Below are 21,372 nucleotides of genomic sequence, written 5' to 3' on the forward strand. Positions count from 1 at the left end.
ATAAAAATTATAAAAATTCATTTTTTATTCATATATCATTGTTATAAATAAATATAATTAAATATTTTATTAAATTTCCTTAAAATTTAATAAATATTTGATTATATCCTAATAAAAGCAGCTTAAAAATTTCTTTTACCCGATTCACTGTAAATTTAATTTATAAATATGTGTGTATTTAATAAGTGAGCTGTACATTTTTTTTATATTGGTCCATAATGGACCGGATCTGATAAGCAAAGTAAAATCTTCAAAAGGGATGATAGACTGCAACCGCTAATCAATAATCATCCTTCAATAAAAATAAAAAATAAAAAATAAAAAATAAAAGAGAAAAACCATAAAAGAGAATATGTTTCTGAAATTGCTGAGTGGATCTTCAAATTTGTTTCACTAGTATCAAACACTACAAGTATTTGAAAACTTTAATCAGACCCACAGGAAGAAGAAAAAGAAGATGATGATTATGATAAACAATTTTCAGATTGACTCAGCTGTAAAATATCATCCCATCTTTTCTCACTTTGTTTCAAAACAAACTCACAAGAAAAGAGAGAGAGAGAGAGAGAGAACTTTAACACCTGATTGATAAATGATGAATATTGTCTCAGTATGAAATGATATACCAGAAAAAATAGCTTTATTTCCAGAGTTATGGCTGTTGAATTCAACATTCCATGGTTGTACAAAGTTATCTTCTTCCAATGTCTTCCTGAGGTGGATGGTATACCAACATCTTTTCTAAACATTTGCATAATTGCATGAGTAGGAGCAGAGACTTGGTAAACTTATCCCTGCAAGTTTCAATGAATTAATTAATTAAATACATGCTCAAACTACACCTTCAATAAACCAGATAACAATGGATCAAATATGTACATTAAGCTGCTGCAACTTCAAGCCACTGTTGCCAAAGGCATCACCACTGTAACTCTTAGATGAAAACTTTAATGCTTCTTGTTCTGTCAGTGTATAAATGTCATTCATGGTGCACATACAATTTCCTAAAGAATTTTTAAATCTTTAATGATTTTGAACTGTATAGCATTCACAAGATGTGTGAAAATCACCCATCACCTTAATCGATTTACAATAACAAGCACCTATCCTCAAATTTTGGATTAGCTACGAACCATGGAAACACACTACCGGCTCATTGTCTTCGTACCAGTCGTTCTACATCTCCCAATTCAACCTCCCCTCCCTGCCTCTCTCCCTCATTTTGAAACATCATTTCAATTTGCTCCAAAGACTTGCCTTTTGTTTCTGGAATACATAGATGGACAAAAAGAACGGCAAGAGCTGAAATCACTGAAAAGACAAAGAAAGTTCCTCCTACTGTGATTGCACGAGATACTGAGAGGAAAGACATAGTAACCACACCGCTACTAACCCTACTGCCTACTGCCCCAAGAGCAGATGCCTGTCCTCGAAGCCTTAGAGGGAAGATTTCAGATGACACGACCCAACAAACAGGGCCAAGTCCTATAGAGAAGAAAGCTACATTCCCACAAACTGATAAAATTGCCAACCCAATTCCAAGCTTTCCATCCCCAAAAAAGAATAAAGATAAACTCAAAACAAATAAGCTGATGGTCATCCCAATTGTGCTTACAAAAAGCAAAGGTCTTCTGCCTACTCTGTCGATTAGAAATATAGCTACCAAAACGAATAAAGTTTTGGTAAGCCCGACAGCAACAGTTGCAGCAAGAAGCTGAGTGTTGCCCTTGATTCCAGCATCCTTAAAGACTGTGGGGCTGTAATACACTGTTGCATCAATACCAGTAACTTGCTGGAAAAACTGGATTCCACAGCCAGTGATCAGCATCCGTCGAACTGCAGGAGAAGGGTATAATATTTCATGCCAGACAGCTTTTGCTTCATACTTCTCCGCATTAGCAAGCCCAGCAGCCATTTGTATCTCTTTCAATCTTTCGGCCACTTCACTTTCATTTTCATTTGTCTTTGACAGCACTAATCTTGCTTCCTCGACCTTATTTTGCATCACCAACCACCTTGGGGATTCAGGAATCACAAACAACGCAAAACCCATAAACACTGAGGGAAGGATTCCCACACCAAGCATCACCCTCCAGTTTATATGTACTGGAAGTCCTGAAAAAGCATAGTTAGATACATATCCTAGAAGGATTCCTAGATTTATAAAAATTTCAGGGAAAGAGGTAAGGAATCCTCTGGCTACAGTGGGTGATATCTCTGCTATGTACACTGGCGCTATCATGACCCCAAAGCCTATCCCTATTCCAGCCAAGAGCCTGCCTGTCATCAGAATCGCAAAGGAAGGGGCAAGAGTCATTATAGCTGCCCCCGTCTGGAAAACAATAGCTGCTAGTGCTATAGTCCACTTTCGACCAATGGCATCTGATGTTTTTCCTCCAGCTAAGCTACCAAAAAGTGAAATTATGCTTAAAATTCCAACAAGAACTTCTTGTTGTACCTCTGATATCTTGAGATCTTGTTGGATGAACAAAATTGCTCCACTCATAACACCCACATCTGTAGAACGACAAGTGCCCATTTTAAATCAGTATTTAGAACAACACTCAAACGCAGTCTTCAATGACAACAGGCATTATTGAGGTCATAAAATATTTCTTACATGAAAAATACAGAAAAATAAAACATTTATCCATTCACTTCCTCTTATGTTTGTAACCTAAAATCAAGCTTTTTCCAAAGTATGACATTTTTCTCTACAGAATGCTATTTTGATAATCTCCATGAGGATAAATAAACAAAATGAAATTACACAATTGATTCTCCATTTGAATCTAACTGAATCATGATTATGACAACAAACTAGAGAATCACCATGCGCTTTCAGTGTATGAATCAACTGGCTGGACCATTCTGACATTTGTGAAATAAATGATTTCACAATTAAGCAATGACCAATTCTTTTCCTACTACTTGATCAAACGAAAATCCATATCTTACGTTACACAAATCATTTTGCAATTCTGCACTCCATCACAGTTCTTTTCTCAAAAATTCACGCACGCCTTTCGAACCATTAGCTCAATAGTCCAGTGCCCGCCGTCAGAGTTCGAAATCTCACACTCTTTCGCTCCCCTTATGAGAGGGGAAAAAAATGCCAAACAAGCCTAAGAACTACATTATGCCCATATCAATGACGTCCACAAAGGCACAAACTGACCTATCTTTTAAGTTTTAACAAATAAACAAATTAGATGAAAAGATCAAAACCATCGCTCCAAAGAAAAAAAAAAAAAAAGAGGAGGAACACAAATACAAACAACAAAATGAATAATGCCAAGGTGGGTATTGAAAAATTGAGCAGATCCAACACATAACCAGGAGATCAAATTGAAAATGGAGAAAGAAACACAGAGAGAGATGAAAATACTAACCATAGCCCATGAGCACAGAATTGAGAGAGGCAAAAACGGCACAGGCAAACACAAATTTCTGCACATTATTTTTCCTCTTGAAAACAGCCTCATGGCATTGAGCATTACTGGACAACAAAATACCGTCATCTGCAGCGTCAGAATCCATCCTTCTGTACTTGTTCTTGTCCCCAACTCCATCCCCATTTTCCTGCACCCCCATCTCTCTGGTCTTCTGTTTTCCTTTCTTTCGTATATTGGGTCTCTCTCTCTCTTCTCTCCTCTCTTTATTCTACTGGTTGTATACAGAGAAGAGAAACCAAAAACCTTCAATTTTTGCTGCGTATATATTCTGCTCCTCAGATCTGACAGAGAAGAAACAAAGAACATTGATGGCCTCAGCTCACAATATCTTGGGAAAACCGGAAGAAACGATGACAAATGGAAGTGGGGCCTACGCTTGTGCCGTGCCACTTTAAGTGGGTCCTAGTTTCCTCTTTTGTTTTCAACAGATCGAGCACCGTTAGCAAGGCAACGCCGAATTCCTGGACTGGACCGTACTTTTCTATTATTAGCCAACCACTAAATGCCACGACACCTTACGGATTCTCTTATTAGGTGACAGTTGGAGTTTTTAAACCGTGTCTTGGCGTCGGTGGGCAGATTTATTTCGTTTGGACCGCCGCGGTCTTCTTTTTTTTTTTTTTTTTTTTTTTCCAATGAAACTTTGAAAAATCAAATATAATGTAATAATTTTAATTTATCAGAAATCTAATGTAATAATTGTGTAATTACATGTTGCTCCTTTAAAATTTCATATTGATAATGAGGTATGTATGACTGTGAATTAAAATTATCAAAATAAAAATTATAATTTTAAAAATAAATTATTATTTAATTTTTAATTATATTAAAATTAATAATATAATTATTTTATTTTTTAAATATATGATTTAGTCCTTTTTGATTCAGTTAATTATTTAATTTTTTTTATGCTTTTTTGTCAGTTTAACATTTATTTAAGGACTAAAACATAATTAATGAAAGATAAAAGTATTCATTATTAACTAAAGAAATTGAAAAAGAGTAAATTGATTTCCAAAAATAAGGACAATTATTAAAATCGTGTTTCTCGCCCCTATATGTCGGAGGGCAGATTTATTGTGTTTGGATGGGTCACAAGCATAAGGAAAATTTGTACAATCAAATATAATGTGATAATCGTGTAATTACAAGTTGTAGGGATAGCAATGTGCAAGTTTTTGCTAATATTCAATATTATCGAATTTTAATAAGATGAATTTAGATAATATATATTTATATTTAAGATAAATTTAAATTTAAAATTTAATATTCATGATAAATTTTTATATATTGAGTATTTATTATTTGAACTCGTTTATATAAATATTTAATTAAATATAAAATATATATATTTTTTATAATAATATTTAAATTTTTATATATTTTATTTTATATAAAATAAAATTAAAATATTTATAAAATTATTAAATTTTTAAAATATAAATTATTAATAAAAATAATATTTTATGTAGATTTTTAATTAAAATATATAAAATTAGATGAATTTAGAAATTTTCTGAGTAATAATAATCAGATTTGAAATAGATTTGCGTAGTTGAAGATAAATTTTAATTAATTTTATAATAGGTACAAATTTTAAGAATATTAATTAGATACATATTCGAGTTTGGTGATTTTTATGAGTATATGTCCATTGTCATTCCTAATAAGTTTATAGTTTTTATAGTAATTTTTTTTAAAGTAAATTTTACTTTATCAATAATTATTATTAAATTAATGGTAATTTAAAAAGAAAATAGATAAATGATTAAATTTTAATATAATGGTAAAATGTGTAAAATATAAATAAAGTGAATTAAAATCAAAATTACCATATAAGGCAGCTTATATGTTTATATATTAGAAAACAAATATTTTTTTAATAATAAATTATTATTTTGCCCATTGATTATGTTAAAAATAATAATTTAATTTGTATATTTTTAAAAAAATATATTATTTAGTTTATTATAATCGATTCTGTTAACTATTTAATTTTTTTTAATATTTTTTTAATCAATTTAATAATTAAAAAAGGATTAATAAAATTATGAGAGACAAAAGTATTAGTAATGGTAAAAACTTGAAGATGAAAGTGCTTAAGTTGGAAAAAATAAAAGGATTTTCAAAAATATATTATCTCATTATTTATTATAAATTTTATTTTATATAAAAATAAGTTTAAAATTCTTAAATAAAATATTTAAATAAAGATGATCATTATTTTAATTATACGTCTACTTGATTTAATTTTATATAAATTTCAATATAATTATTTAATCTAAAAACATTAAATTCTTATGGAGTAAACTTTTTAATAAATTTATTGACTTTTTAAAAGTTTAAGCCTTGTATTTAAAGTTTTTTTAGATGAAATTAATGATACCATAAAATTTGCTGCAAGATTTCTTTCAAGTTCTAACCCTAAGAGCCAGAAACTTCAGGAATAAATTGGGGTAATCTGAGCTCATCTTCATCGGTCGATCACCTCTTCGTCAACAGTTTCTCGTCACTAACCACCAAGAGGAGACCGCTGATTAATATCAACAAGAAACGGAGAATAACAACACAACCATCATAGGAGCAATTAAGCACCCTGTCAAATAAGGTCTTCACCATTCAACGCCATCAAAGCCAGAGGAAATAGAGGAAAAATTGCAATGAAAACGTTAGAAAAGCAAGGACTTGAATCCTTGCCTAAGTCGAGAACAGGACTTAAAAAATTCAGTACATGGTTTGATTTTGATTTATTTAATTTTAATTGAATTTAATAATTTTTTTTTAAGAAAAAATCGATTTTAATCCGAAATTGGAGCATTGAGGTTTTTTTTTTTTTTTCTAATTTTAAGCAACTATGAAATTATCCGTGCTAATACATGTAATTATTAATAATTTTAATTTATATATTTTTAATATTTTAATATATAAAATTAATATAATATCTTAAATTTTTATTAGTTATTGTATATTTTATTTTTATTATTTTTATCTCTCAAATTTTTTAATAAAAATTTTGTAATAGAAATAAAAAAAATTTATCTATATATAATATATAAAAATATATGTAATAAGTATAAATATATAAATACATATAATTAATATATGTCAATATATTATAACCTACTTTATAATAATGATTACTTATTATAATATTGAGAAGATAATTATTGAATAACTTGTAAGTTATATATATAATTAAAAAATTAATAATTTAATTATAATTTAAAGTAATTAAATAATTAATTAATAAAAAATAGAAAAAATTTAATGAAAAAAGTCATGTGGCAATATAATAGATAATGTCACATAGCAATACATGAAATAAAATGCCATGTGGCAGCTCCATGAGAATTAAAAATAAAAAAAATTTAATAGAGAAAGCGACATGGTAATATAATAGATAATACTATATGGCAATATCATAAAGTAGAATGTCACGTGATAGCTCTATGAAAATATCTTATTACTTTATATATATAATAATATTAATGGTAATATGTATTAGATTTAATCATTTTCAGTTTAATTTTAATTTCAATTTTAATTTTAATTTTAATTTTAAATTAAATCTATTTGATTCTAATTATAAATTACATGGTGACCATTCCATTAGAAGGTCTACTCCATGCTCTGAGCAAACGAACTGGATGGGCCAGTATCTACACCTAAGCTAAGCTGATCATAGGGTCCATGGTTTGCATATCTGTATCCAGCTGGCGAGCCGGTCAGAGAGATTCAGGATATAATACGGGACATAGGCCCATTACTATTGGAAACCCACTGCAGTTTCACTCTCAGGAAATATGGGCCACAGGCCCAACATCTGCTTCGCACGTGATAGAAATCCAATGGAAGCGCTATTTGCCCAAGGCGATTAGCCGTTGCCACTCGAATCTCTCCAGCCAAAACCCCGTTAATTGATTTCCTTTTCCATTGATACTAACTGTCCCGGGAAGTACCGGAATAACCATGACCGCCGAAACTCTGCTGTACCAAAACGGCGTCGTCTCCAATGGAGATCTGGCCACATCTAACCCTACCTCTAAAAACGCCGCCGCCAAGAAGTCCCGAGAGAGCGAAAGGCGCCGTCGCAGGCGCAAGCAGAAGAAGAACAACAAGGCTGCTTCTCAGGCTCTCGATGCCACCGCTAGCGGCAATGAAAGTGAAGATGACGCCGCTGCTGATGCTAACGGCGACGATGCTAAGGATAACGCCGATCATCAACAGGTAGTGTAGTTTTTTTAGGGTTTTGTTCTTCCTTTATTTGTTAATGTTGCTATAGGCATGTGATTATTTGAATGGAAGAAGAATTTGTCGGAGCCTAGTTGATATCGTGACAGTAATTTGTGAAGTTGGGGTTTTATGGTGTTTGGTTGATTAGTTATATGCTATGGCTATGCGCGTTTTTTGAGTTGCCGTAAATAATCAAATCAGAATGTGTGCCAAATGCATTTTTCTTGGTGTGTGTATATATATATGTATATTTTAATATGCATTGTTGGAACTTTTCTTTTCCAACCTCGTAGGTCTTGGAGCAAGTGGAAGTTGAGTATGTTCCAGAAAAGGCAGAGTTGGGAGATGGTTTTGATGACGAATTCAGGAAGATCTTTGAGAAATTTAATTTCCATGAAATTGCTGGTTCTGAGGTATGGTGGTTAATTTCTTTCATAACTAGGTGTCACCCATTGCTTGCTTGTGAAAATGGTTTTTAAATCCTGCATTTATTGTATTTTACAGGAGAATGATAAAAAAGATGAATCTGCCCAAAACGCTGATTCAAAGAAAAAGGTTGTCTCAGACTCAGAAGAGGAAGAAGAAGATACCACACAGAAGGAAAAAGGCCTATCGAACAAGAAGAAAAAGGTCCTTCTAATGACATTTGTTGTTGTTACAGTTTATGTAATTCATCTTATGATATATTCATCATTGTACTAAAAGAAATATTTGTTTATTTGTCATATTCATCATTGTACTAAAAGTAATATTTGTTTATTTGTCAGCTTCTGCGACGGATGAAGATTGCAGAACTAAAACAGATATGCTCAAGGCCTGATGTTGTCGAGGTAGCTATGGATGTTGAATGTCTGGCCATTATGCCCTTTTTTTGGTTTATTTATGAACAGTCATGACTGTTTGGTTGTTTTATCCATTTATGTACACTTTGCAGGTGTGGGATGCTACTGCAGCAGACCCGAAGTTGCTAGTGTTTTTGAAATCATACAGAAATTCTGTTCCTGTGCCAAGGCATTGGTGCCAGAAAAGGAAATTTTTGCAGGTTAGTAAAATCCTTGTAAAAATAACAATATGGGTTAACACATGCATGATTGATGGGTATGGTGCACCTTGAGAGATTTAGGGAAGAGGGTGAGGGAAGATAACGTCCATAAGGTTTGTCTTATATGTATATATGTGGTTCTTGCAGGGGAGCTGCTGTGACAGTGATGGAGCCATGGACTTGTATGTGTTTGGCAAAGGGGACCCTTGAGTGATTTCTCTTTTAATATAATTTGCTAGTGTGGCTGGGGACGTTAGATATTCATATGATATTTTTTTGGAAATTTATTTTTATTTTTGTCCCCTTCCTTTCAATCATGGTTTCTCTTTGCATGTTACATATGGGGATTTTTCATTGTTGAGGTGCTAATTCATCTGCTTTGAATTTTCAGATGCCTTTCCATTGTGCTAAATGCCCGGGATAGAATCGTCTAAATTTACTATTTTATTTTATTTTTCATAAAGTGAAGTGATCTGGGCTGATTGCTAAATTTATTACTTCTAGTATATATGTACACATTCATATTTGTGTAGTTATTTGTATCTCATCAGGTCTTGGATTTGTTTTGCAGGGAAAGCGTGGTATCGAGAAGCAGCCTTTTCAGCTTCCTGATTTTATTGCTGCAACAGGAATTGAGAAAATCAGACAGGTGGTTATGATGTAGCAAGTAATAAGTATGCTAATTGGATGTCTTTCCGTACCTCTTTATTGTGGGATTTTGGAACCATTGTCCATTGAGAAATGACTTCTGGTAGCCAGTATGCCTGCAAGAATTATTGTTATATGTTCTTCTGGGTGGATCCATCAGACATCAAACTAAAACAACATTTATTGTTTCTCAATTTGGTTCGTGCACTTTTTGTTGAATGGACTTAACAATTTGCTCCATTTTTCTTTTGCAGGCTTACATTGAAAAAGAGGATAGTAAGAAGTTGAAGCAGAAGCAACGTGAACGTATGCAGCCAAAGATGGGAAAAATGGATATCGATTATCAGGTTTCTCAAATTCCTTTATTTATTATTTTTTTTTTGTGTTTTTAAGATACCATGGTCTTGTTCCTTTCTTTTGTTCTTCCATCAACTCTATGGTTTGTTGCTTAGGTGCTTCATGATGCATTTTTTAAGTACCAAACAAAGCCAAAGCTTACTACTCATGGTGACCTGTATCATGAAGGAAAAGAATTTGAGGTATTTTTTTCTATTCGGTACCATTTTTCTATGCTTGTTTCTTTTTATTTTTTTTTTTGGTTGAAGCACTTGGATCACATATGCTATCTATTGAGATCAGCTTTGGGTCATGTATAGGTGTATAACTTCAGGAATAGTATCATTGTGTACCAAACATGTTACTTTCTGTTTTAATTAATGAATAAAATGTTTTTTGGTTTAAGATTTTGAAAATCTGTAACTTTTCTGCATGTAGTTTTCCATGAAACTCTTGGGCATCTGAGTTTGGTTTTGTAAAATTTTGTGAATGAACTTTCAATCTAATCTCTTGATGCTCGACCTAGAAATTAAAATTGAGAAAATATTGATATGGCATTGATTTAAGTTGCATGAGAATAACAGCAAATTTCGGGAATATTCGTCAGTTTTGTTTATGATTTATGTTTTCCCCTTCTGTGCAGGTGAAGCTAAGAGAGATGAAGCCAGGCAGTCTTTCACAAGAATTAAAAGAAGCTCTTGGTATGCCAGAGGGTGCTCCTCCTCCTTGGCTTATCAATATGCAGGTAAGATTAGCAAACTTGTGTCTTTAGAACTTCTCTTAACTTGGCTCTCTCCCCTTTTTGAAATTTATCTAAATGTGAATTATCTGATACAGAGGTATGGCCCTCCACCATCTTACCCACACCTGAAAATCCCTGGACTCAATGCTCCCATACCACCTGGAGCTAGCTTTGGTTACCATCCTGGTGGCTGGGGAAAGCCTCCCGTTGATGAAGTAAGCTATTTTACTTATTGTTTAAGGATTTAAAGGTTTCTGTAAGCTCTTAGCATGTATAGTATATTTATTTTCCACCAAAAATCATTTTATACATCTGCTTTGAAGAATCATTTTCATTGTGGCTAATTTACTTATGTGTACTGTGAATAGTATGGTCGTCCGTTGTATGGAGATGTTTTCGGAGTTCAGCAACAAGAACAGCCCAATTACGAGGTAATTTCTCATATTAGTTGTTTCTGTGATTTGGTGGTGCTGTAAATTTTCTGAACTCTGATTTGTTTTTATCTTCTGTGTTGAACAACTATTTCAGGAAGAGCCAGTTGATAAAACCAAGCATTGGGGTGATTTGGAGGAAGAGGAAGAGGAGGAAGAAGAGGAAGAGGAGGAACAGCTTGAGGAAGAGGAGTTGGAGGATGGCATTCAGTCTGTGGATAGCCTTTCAAGGTATGGAGTTGAATTTGTTGGAATTTTTTTTTTTTTTAATTTTTATTGATGAATGCATCCAAGCACTTTGGTATAGCCTATTGTCTGTAAATCAAAGGACTATTAGTGTGCATTAACGTAATGTAGCAGTTGGTTATTCATTGTTTTTTTTTTTTGGTAATCTATTGGGATTTTAGTCATGATTTGATGATTGTGTTTCTTCATGTGGCTGTTCATTCCTCTCAGAGTTCTGTTTGTTTAACCAATGTTATGAATAATGTTATTTTTATTAATTTGTTGGAAGTTGTAGTTTTAATGAATTAAATTTTCCTTTTTTTTTTTTCAGTACACCAACTGGTGTTGAAACACCAGATGTCATTGACCTCCGTAAGCAGCAAAGAAAGGAACCTGAGAGGCCTCTTTACCAAGTGAGTATTATCATGTGAAACTTTATTAGTGTTATGAACTCACTTAGTTGACATAAATGTATTTTCTGTCTATTTCCTTTAAAGGTTCTTGAAGAAAAAGAAGAGAGGATTGCTCCAGGAACTCTACTTGGAACGACGCACACGTATGTTACCTGATTCCTTGAAAATTTTCCATTTTTCTTTGGATAGTTTCTCCTCTAATGTTATTTGAGTGTAAAACTTTGTCTTCGCCTTCAGGTATGTGGTTGCCAGTGGCACTCAAGACAAGTCAGCAGCCAAAAGGGTAAGAGGATATATGCTCGTGATTGTTTTCCTTTCTCTATTAGAACCTGGAGGTTTTACTTTGCCGTAGTCAAATTATAATATCAGAGGAGTTGTATATTCAGCTTTGGAGTCGGCTACTTGCAGAATTCATTGACCAAATCAATATTTTCTCTTCTTACTGATTCAGATTAATCCTATGTTTGGGAGAAGGGGGAAAAGGGAGGGGAAGAGAAAATGGGGCTGTGGGGCCCACATCTTAGGAAACAAACTTGGGGACCGCACAACCCATTTTCTCTCCCCCTCCCTTTTCCCCTCTTTCCCAAAAACACAGCATTTTAGTTCTATCATAGATTGAATGTGCATGGATTTATGATTGTTAACAATCTTATCAATCTTTTGCAGGTTGATCTTCTTCGTGGCCAGAAAACAGATAGAGTTGATGTCACTCTACAACCTGAAGAATTGGATGCTTTGGACAATGTTTTGCCAGCGAAGTAAGTGGAACTCTTGTTAACATTATTATCTGAATATGAATGTTCTTTATAATTAGGCGTATTCCAAATGCTGTGAATTTGACAGGTACGAGGAAGCAAGAGAAGAGGAGAAAATGCGTAGCCAACGCGAGGATTTCAGTGATATGGTTGCAGAGGTATGTACATTTACATATATGCTTGCCAAGTTAATGACTTTTTACTGGCAGCCATCTAAATTAGATTGCCCCGAGTATATTAGCGCTATTGCAAACAATTCTGGAGATCCACTGTCCAGTGTGTTGATATCATAATGAGCTACTTTTGCTGCAGAATGAAAAGAAAAGGAAGCGAAAGGTGCAAGAAAAGGAGGGGAAATCAAAGAAGAAGGATTTCAAATTTTAGAGGGAGGAGTAGACCTAATCACTTAAAACGAAAATTAATGCATTTGTTGGTTTCTGCAGAGAATTTGTCTTTGTTGTCATAGTTTTGATGTATGATCTATTATATAGTATGAATTATCAGCAATATCACTAATTTTCCATCTTCCATCGAGTAGTTTTGCAATCAATTAAGGCATTATTTTATGGTGGTCAGGTACTAGAATTGCAATGGATGTAATGATAGAGTCAAGTACAACAATAGTGTCTTTGATTTGATTAGATTGCAACGAGGAACTAGCGTGTTTTCAAATATTTGATCGACTGTTTTAGTGCTACACTTCTTTTGGGCAGCCCTTGATGAAATTGCTCTTCCATTGGAGTAATTATTCAGAGCAAATGCTTCATCTCTCATGTGTGTATGGTTTTACGCTCTTTTAAATAATGAGGATTTTTTTCTATTAAGAATATTATTTTTTAATGCGGCGACGGACATTATAATTTTTTAGGTGGTTCCTTATCCAACTCTATTATTTGATATCTGGCTGTCTCCTGGATTAGACTATCTGAGATTCGGTATTTTTTATAGATCAAATTAAATCGTATTGAATCGAAGAAATTGAAATTTTTAGAGATTAAAGCAAATTATGTCAAATTAAAATTGTTCTTTTATTATTTATTATAGAATTTTTGGTTCAGTTTTTGTATTGACTTTTTTTTTTAAACTTATTTCAAATTTAATAACAATAATCTTCCTTATTTTTAATTTTAATTTGAGATATTGTTATAATTAATTAAAAAATAAACTATTTAATTTAATTTGATTTTATTATTATTTTTTAAAATTAAATTAAATAGATTGAATTTTTTTAAATCAAATATCATATCAAAATTTTAAATTAAATCAATTAAGTATTTTTTTTTAATTTAAACTAATTTCTACTCGATTAGACTAATAACCCTAAAAATTGAATGTCCCGGTAAGCGGGACATGGGCCTGGCAAAGAGAGAGAACTGTTCAAAAACAGAGCAGTCTCTCTCTTTCTTCTTCTTCTTCTTTTTTTTTTTTTTTTTTTTCCTTGAATCATGGGGCTTACTTCTTCACCGGTTTCCTAGCCTCCGCTAGGAGAAGGCTTCGGTTTTGTTTCACCTATCTGGCTCTGAGGGAAAACCCTCCCCCAATTAGGGTGTCTATAGAGTTGATGGTTCGTTTTGTTTTGGTTACATGCATGTTGGGCTTTAATTAGAGGGTATCCACGACAGTGCTGTGTGCAGGGCATGTTGTTATAGAAGAGAGGCTGTGCTTGGATGGGCTCTTGTCGCCACTTAGTTGCCGACAATGATTTGGCATCGTCTGGATTCAGGATCCTTGGTGGCGGCTAATCTTGTTCAGTGTTCCCATCTTAGTGTCTATGATTTCTAGGCTTTGGTTTGGGTTTGTCTGGAGGTTTGGGTTTGATGGTTTGAATCTTTAGCTTGATTCGGGTTGTATTGGTTTAACTGGACTGGCCAACCATAAGACAGCTATTTAAGCTTTAATTGTAAAATTGCATATTCAAAAAAGTCATGGTAGCCTGTAGTAGTTATACCTGTGACCTACGGTGCATGTATTCTGGATTACTGGTATGTCACGTCTTAGACCATCAGAAATTGGGCAGCTTTAATTAAAGAGTAAAGAACATAAAAAGGAAGAGGATGAGGTGGAGTTGGAGTTGGCTTTTGCATTTGCATACGCATTATGCATAGGAAAAGGAAGAATTCCAAGACAAAAGTGAATGAATTAAAGATTCTTAAAAGTGAATTGTCCTCATCATTTTATGACCAAATTCCTCTACAACAGCTTCTTAACTATTAAGGAGAGCTGAATTTATAATAATTTCATATAACTGTTGAACTGCAAATTAAGTTATTAAAACAATATATGATTTGATTAAGATATGATTGTCAAAAGTTGACTGCGTATTCATGTTGAATCTGAAAGTTTACAATTGTTTCAGCATGATTTTAGTGCTTAAAATTTATTTTATTGAAAACGATTGATAATTTGTTGAAAAATGAGAAGATTATGTGTGTTTAATGTTCATTAAAAATCAACTTCAAGTATGAAAATTAGGGTATTTGAGGACAGTTAAAATATTTTGACTTAAAAAATTTAGATATATGTTTAATATGATATTGTAAATATAATTTATTTTATGATTTATTGATATAATTTTTTTTTATTTCAACATATTATATTATTTTATTATTTCGTGTAAAGGGAAATAAAAATAAAATCTCATACTGTGCATGATTATTTTATTTGAAATTTATAATATACTTGATTAAATAAAGAGGAATAATATATGATCTTGTGGCGGTTCCTAATATTTGACGACAAATATAAAGATGATGAAATTTGTTTGGCTTGCCGTCCGTGACAAATTGCAGGGGACGGCTACCCACTTGGACGAGGGCATGTATGCGGGAATGGTCCCTCCTTATTCCAGAAATTATATTACCCAATTGTGATTTGGCATAAGTCAATAAAAATTAAATATATATATATAATTTTAATTATTAAATTTTAAAAAGATAAAAATTTTAGTAATTATAATTTTTATAGGATTCACTTATTTGGACAAAGATAATCTTTGTTTATTTGGTTGTCTATTTAATATATTTTGTATGAAATCACCGATACATTATATAATTACTTTTCTATTTTGATCTAAATTTATTTATTTATTTATTTTTACCAAAACCCTAAAGTTTTTGTTGGCTAATAAATCACATGGAGATGCGAATTCTTGTGTAAATTCGATTTCATGGCAAATTTTTTAATTAAATACATTATAATTCATTAAGAAAATATATATAATCTTTGTTGATTATTAAAAATAAAATTTATAAATTTTCATTAATTATATTACTTATATAATCATTTAATCAGATATTGTATTTTTTTAAGATTTATTAAATATATTTATTTATTACTAATATGTGATATTAATTGCATCCTTTTTATATAATATTACAAATTTCTATGTAATATTAATAATTTTCAATATAAAATAAATAATAAATAAATATATTTAATAAATCTTAACATGTGTCTCATTCATTAAAAAAAATTATTATTTAAATTTTGGTCCCCTACACTTTTAATTTTGCATCAGAATTATGTGTTTGCATTTTGTATATATATCTAGGGGTGAGCATTTGGTTTGAATTGAACTGAGCTGAACCGAACTGAATTAAATTATAAAAATCGAATCGTAAATTTTAGAAACCGAACCGAATAGAAATGGATGAAAAACCGAATTGAACCGAACTGTTCTATTTCGGTTCAGTTCGATTTAAACTGATCGATTTGATTTTTGATTGATTTTTTAATTTAGACTTGATTTTCAAGTTATTTGATCTAATTTTAACTTTGGTTTGAACCTAATAACTATTAATCAATGAAATTAAACAATTAATATATATAAAATTAAATATAATTCATAAATTTTTCATAAAAATAAATTAATTCAAAAATAGATTCGGTTTGATTTAGTTTGATTTGACTATATAAATTACTATTAGTTTCGGTTCGGTTTAACTGATTTTTTTCTCTTCAAAATCGAATCGAACTAAAATAACCAAAATTTTTATAATGTAAAACCGAACTGAACCGATTGAACCGAATTGACTCGATTTAATTCGATTTTTCGGTTTGAACCGAATTCTGCTCAGCCCTATATATATCCATATTAATCCAAATATAAGTTTTTTTTTTCTCATTTTCACAGTCACTTTGACTTAAAATTTATTTTTTAGTAAAGTATAAGCAATTAAACAAGATTATTTTACTGTTTAAAATTTTTATAATTGAAATATGTTAAATTAAAATTTAAAATTCATTAACAAATATTTATTAAATATTATTTTTCTCAACAACATTTTAAATAATAATGACAAATAAATATTTAAACTCATTGATTGTGTTATATTCCTTTTTTTTTTTAATTCTTCTTTTTTACTCCCTTATCCTATAGTGTTGAAAAATTTCATTTCAAGCACATTATTAATGTGGAACAATTGAAGCTATGTTTAGTAACATATAATCAAAATTATAAAAGATTATTCAATCATAATTAATTTTAATTAGGCAACCAAGCACATAGAATTAATCAATACTAGTGCATGTTTTTCAAAATCCATAAATGAATCCAGTGAATTGAAATTTCAACCAATTCAAAGTTTCAAACCTAATTTGGATCATCATGTCTCAAATTAATCACTACAATTATAATATTAAATTAATTAATGACAATGATAGCATATATACACCATGCATGAACACAAATCGTATGAGCCACCATAAACAAGAAAAAATTTTTCAGTGAAATCGATCTATGTAGAGTAATTTTATTCTGATTATATGCCAGTTTCCCTCTAATTTCTCACAAACATATGAGTCATGCTAATTAAATTTTATATTTGATTAGTCAAAATAAAAATATTAATAGAATATTAAAATGGTAAACCATGCATGGGATGGACAGATTAGACCTTGTTCTTAATTACGTTGGATTAATCATTAAGTCGGATGTTTAAGTTAGTGTTTGATTTAGAGAGAATTTGGAAGAATGATGATAGAGTTTAATAGTAATTTTGATAGAGTAAGTGCATTTGACTTGTATGTTATTCTGATATTTATAGACTGAAAACTGAAGCCGTTGGAGTCAATTTCAAAAATCTCAGCATGTTCAGTTGGTATCCCGAGATTCTCACTTGTAATTCTGTCTCTCTTGTTAACTCATTTTGTCAACACCTCTCTTGTTGACTTATATTGCCAAGGCTTGGTTGGTTGTTCCTCATACCTGTTGGGCGAATATTCGATCCAACTATCACTCTAATTGCTTAACTTATGTATATGCTCAGTTCGGACTAGGCCAAGCCATCTGTTGCTCGGGTTGGTCATTTTTAAGTTCTCTTGACTTGTTGATTGTGTTGACCTTATGGCTGAGTATTTGACTCCTTAGCGCCGACTCTTTAACTCGATTTTGAATGGGTAATATATATATATATTCCAAAGACATTTTGATTTGTCCCTTTCAATGATATGGAAAATAGCCAATTTATAAAAGTCGCTTTACTATGCCTAACCAAACCGACCAACTTGAATTTATTTCAATCAACATAACATATTATAATCAATTAACATATATAATTAATTATAATTTAAATTAATCTCATGCCTTGTTCGTGGCTGAATTATGTGCACGTGCCTCTCCTGGTCGGCTGGTCCCATTTTTTGTGACGCCCAAACAATTGCTGAAACAATTCCCTCTCATCGATCTTTCTCAGCCACTCGTTTTCACTTCATTTTTATGCAAACTTCTCACTTTGATCGCTACATGCTTATGTTCCCATATGCGATTTCCAAGTTTTCAATGGAAGATATATATATATATATATATATATATATATATATATATATATATATATATATATATATATATACATTTAACACATATCAATCCATACAGATTTTAATGCTTATAAACCAATGAAAACCAAGGGATAGAGAATAAATTAAATGTGAACATGCCTTTAATAGATTATTGCATTGGCCACTCTAAAATGTTTTTAACAAAAATTTAAAATATTAATATTTAATTTATTGACCAATTAAAAAAAACTTAATAAACTCATATTTTAAATCTTAAAAAAGTTATTTTTTATTATTAATTCAACTAAAATTGAAAATGAGTGGATTATATTTTTTTCTTCAAAGTAATAAAAAATAAATTTTAAAAAGACTTAAATTATGAATAAAACTCATTAAAAAACACTTAAATTTAAATTTAAATGTCATATTCACTATTAACCTTTAAATCTAAATAGAAGTTACTCACTTCTAAATGTTGCATTGGAATAAACCATTATATATATATATATATATATATATATATATATATATATATATAACACAAAAACCTTGCATATAGTTAATTTGATGAACCAATTGTTTGTTGGCTCCCTTGACTTGGCAACTGAAGTGGACGGCGAAGCTTTCTAGCTTCCATTCTTAGCCGAAAACAAAAGACGCAGCAGAAACACAGAAACAACTAAATGGGCAAGGTACACGTGCATGGAGGTCATAATAATACACCAACTTGTGTATAACATGCAATCACATGTACGTAGGCCCATAAGGGATCATCACTCATCAATAGCCTCTTCTGGGTGATAATAATCATGTGATACCACGCATGATCCCGCCTAGCTAGCGGACGATCGAGAATATATATAATTTCAGATTAATGTGATGGATTAATGGGTGTGTGTATGCCATAGCTTAGCTTAGTTTATACCCTTAGGAAGCTAATAATAAATTATTGGTACCTGACAGCGTAACAACATCTACATCTTCTTTACAACTCATGCAAATGATAGCACTATCAACGGTGATAAGAACATCCACTTGGTAAATAACCCACCCTCACCTTAAGGACTAAGTAAATCTCTTTCTTTATAAAATTGTGTGAAGAGGCAAGGGAATGGTACTATAACATTGTTGCCAAAATTATGTCCTCTGCAAGTATTAATTTCCACCGATTATCAAACCCTCTCTTTTGCTTGGACCACATATGCATGCACTGCTTCGAGTTAACCTTCATCTTGTTAAATTCCTATTATCATCATTACTGTTTCCTTTTACAGATACATAGTACTTGTATAGATAGCTTGGTAGGGCAGATATTAAGATAGAGACTCAGAGTGAAATGCTCATTTCTTATCACCTACCTTGCCATTTCCTTGCATTCATACCATCGTATCACAAATTACTTTGAAGCTATACAGTATTACTGTTTGTTCGATTTCTCTTCTTGCTCCTCGATCCAAAGGCTAGGATTTCTTCATCTCTGCTTTATCTAATCGTGTACAAGTTTGTTTCTTTATCACTGTTAGCTGGTTCGCATTGATTTTTAGGGTGTTTTAAGAGATGGGTTTGAGTTCTAAGCAGGTTTCTAGTGATGGGTTAGATTGGAGCCAGGCCCTTTCGCAGGGACAGACCTTGGAGCTCCCTAAACCTCCTCTTGTAAGGCGGCAACAGCAACAAAACCAGCAGCAATCAGAGCCCTTGAAGTGCCCGAGGTGTGACTCAACAAATACTAAGTTTTGTTACTATAACAACTACAACAAGTCTCAGCCAAGGCATTTTTGCAAGACTTGCAAGAGGCACTGGACTAAAGGTGGCACTCTCCGCAATGTTCCTTTAGGCGCTGGCCATAAAAGCAAGCGTCTGAAAACGTCTAAAACCACGGCCAAAGCCTCCACAGCCGCCGCCACCACAAGCACCACCAGTAGAAGTACCAATAATGGCAGTATCATTAACAGGGCTAATCCCCAAATGGTAATGAAAGCTCAGCAGCAAAAGAAGAATCTTCCTCTTGCACTTGGTGATCAGAAAAGCGTATCTGAAATTATGTGCCAAGCAATGATTAGCCTACCATCCTCAGCTTTGCAACAGAATTCTGTGAGTTGCAGCAGCTTTTCTGGCGAAAATTTCAACACCATCAACAATAGTGTCTTTTTGGATTCAACTTTGTCTCTTCCCCAAAATCAAGGGCTACACTTCCCTTATTCAAGCACGTCAAGCACGTTTGACACACATCCATCTTTAATTTCCACCTCCTTGCAGTCCTCAAATCTTTATAACTACGGTGGAGAAGCTATGGAAGATTCAACCATCACCACCGTCATGCCTACCACAAGCAGCACCATCACTCAACATTGGCAAGTGCCAAATGCAAGCCGGGGCATGGACATGACAAGTTATTGGAATTGGGATGATATAGATAGTTTCGTCTCTACTACTCTCAATATTCCCTGGGATGATTCTGAGCTCAATCCATAGTTAGGGGGCTTCAATTGACCATTAGAAGTGTGTATAAAACCTTTTCTTTTCTTTCTTTCCAATTAATTTTTATTTAACTATATGTTGTTGGGAGTTTGTGAGTGATAGAGGTGAGTCTCATATATAATGCCAGAGTCAAAATTCATGCGTTTTCTGGTTTTCAGGTCATTTATAATGTATAGTGTAACTATTACGTAGTAAGTAGACTAATCGAAGCTGTCCCTTTGTGTTGCAGCTTCAGGCTAATATATGAAATGTACATTGTACTCTTTTATCTTTCTTTTATTTTTCTATACACATTGTCATTTCAATTCCAAGATAATATAGATCGAAGTAGTATCATAGGATTTTAGATATTGAGAAAATCTTAGTGTTTAATAGAAATAATAGGTGAAAAATAATTTACACAGTTAATCCAATTAATTTAATATTAAAGTTTTAGTTATTGAGGTTGATGGACAATTCGTGATGATTTGTCAGAGAAGACAGGGAGATGGCCAGATGGGGTTGGTTCTCATCCAGATAGAGTGGGCTAACTTGATTAGATGTGATGGAAGATTGTTGTGGATATATATATATATATAGTGGATATCTGAAGAATAGTTTTGATGAGGACTTGTTTTGTTCACTACTAGTTGAGAATCATTCTCATTTTGCTTATCCTGACCCCATTCTTGCTGTAAAGTAGTTTTTGCAATAATTCTAGCACATTAGAATCTTAATTGCAATTTTATCCTCTTGATCAATGTTCTAGCTAAGTGTTTGATACTTCAATTTTTTTTATTCTATCATTAGCTTTTCTACACATCCTTTACATTAAAACATATTTGCAAAGCTAATAA

The 21,372-nt window shown here is 32.1% G+C and overlaps 3 protein-coding genes across 4 annotated transcripts; 2 read left to right on the top strand and 1 right to left on the bottom strand.

Annotated features, from left to right (window-relative positions):
* Window positions 1-623: 623 nt before the first annotated feature.
* On the bottom strand, window positions 624-3,833 carry LOC110641688 (probable polyol transporter 4). Of its 2 annotated transcripts, XR_009141442.1 has the most exons (3): window positions 3,393-3,833; window positions 880-2,517; window positions 624-794 (listed from the first exon to the last, which is right to left on the bottom strand). XR_009141442.1 is itself a non-coding variant. In XM_058130310.1 (2 exons), exons 1-2 carry the CDS (start codon window positions 3,592-3,594, stop codon window positions 1,154-1,156), a joined length of 1,566 nt encoding a protein of 521 aa, XP_057986293.1. In that variant the 5' UTR covers window positions 3,595-3,833; the 3' UTR covers window positions 624-1,153. The 2 variants fall into 2 exon arrangements, 1 of the variants encoding a protein (XP_057986293.1); XM_058130310.1 differs by having other exon boundaries at window positions 624-2,517.
* A 3,483-nt stretch (window positions 3,834-7,316) lies between these two features.
* LOC110641687 (uncharacterized) lies at window positions 7,317-12,954 on the top strand. The gene is made up of 18 exons (XM_058130311.1): window positions 7,317-7,682; window positions 7,982-8,101; window positions 8,193-8,318; window positions 8,456-8,518; window positions 8,623-8,730; window positions 9,302-9,379; window positions 9,633-9,725; window positions 9,831-9,917; window positions 10,358-10,459; window positions 10,552-10,671; window positions 10,825-10,887; window positions 10,985-11,118; window positions 11,444-11,525; window positions 11,610-11,668; window positions 11,763-11,808; window positions 12,192-12,283; window positions 12,369-12,438; window positions 12,593-12,954. The coding sequence occupies exons 1-18, from the start codon at window positions 7,425-7,427 to the stop codon at window positions 12,662-12,664; spliced, it is 1,773 nt and encodes a 590-aa protein (XP_057986294.1). The 5' UTR covers window positions 7,317-7,424; the 3' UTR covers window positions 12,665-12,954.
* Window positions 12,955-19,148: 6,194 nt separating this feature from the next.
* Window positions 19,149-20,852, top strand: LOC110641695 (dof zinc finger protein DOF1.4). The gene has a single exon (XM_021793514.2). It carries the CDS (start codon window positions 19,616-19,618, stop codon window positions 20,528-20,530), a length of 915 nt encoding a protein of 304 aa, XP_021649206.2. The 5' UTR covers window positions 19,149-19,615; the 3' UTR covers window positions 20,531-20,852.
* Window positions 20,853-21,372: the final 520 nt, after the last annotated feature.

This window comes from Hevea brasiliensis, chromosome 11 (genome assembly GCF_030052815.1).
Source record: "Hevea brasiliensis isolate MT/VB/25A 57/8 chromosome 11, ASM3005281v1, whole genome shotgun sequence".
Classification (NCBI taxonomy): Eukaryota; Viridiplantae; Streptophyta; class Magnoliopsida; order Malpighiales; family Euphorbiaceae; genus Hevea; species Hevea brasiliensis.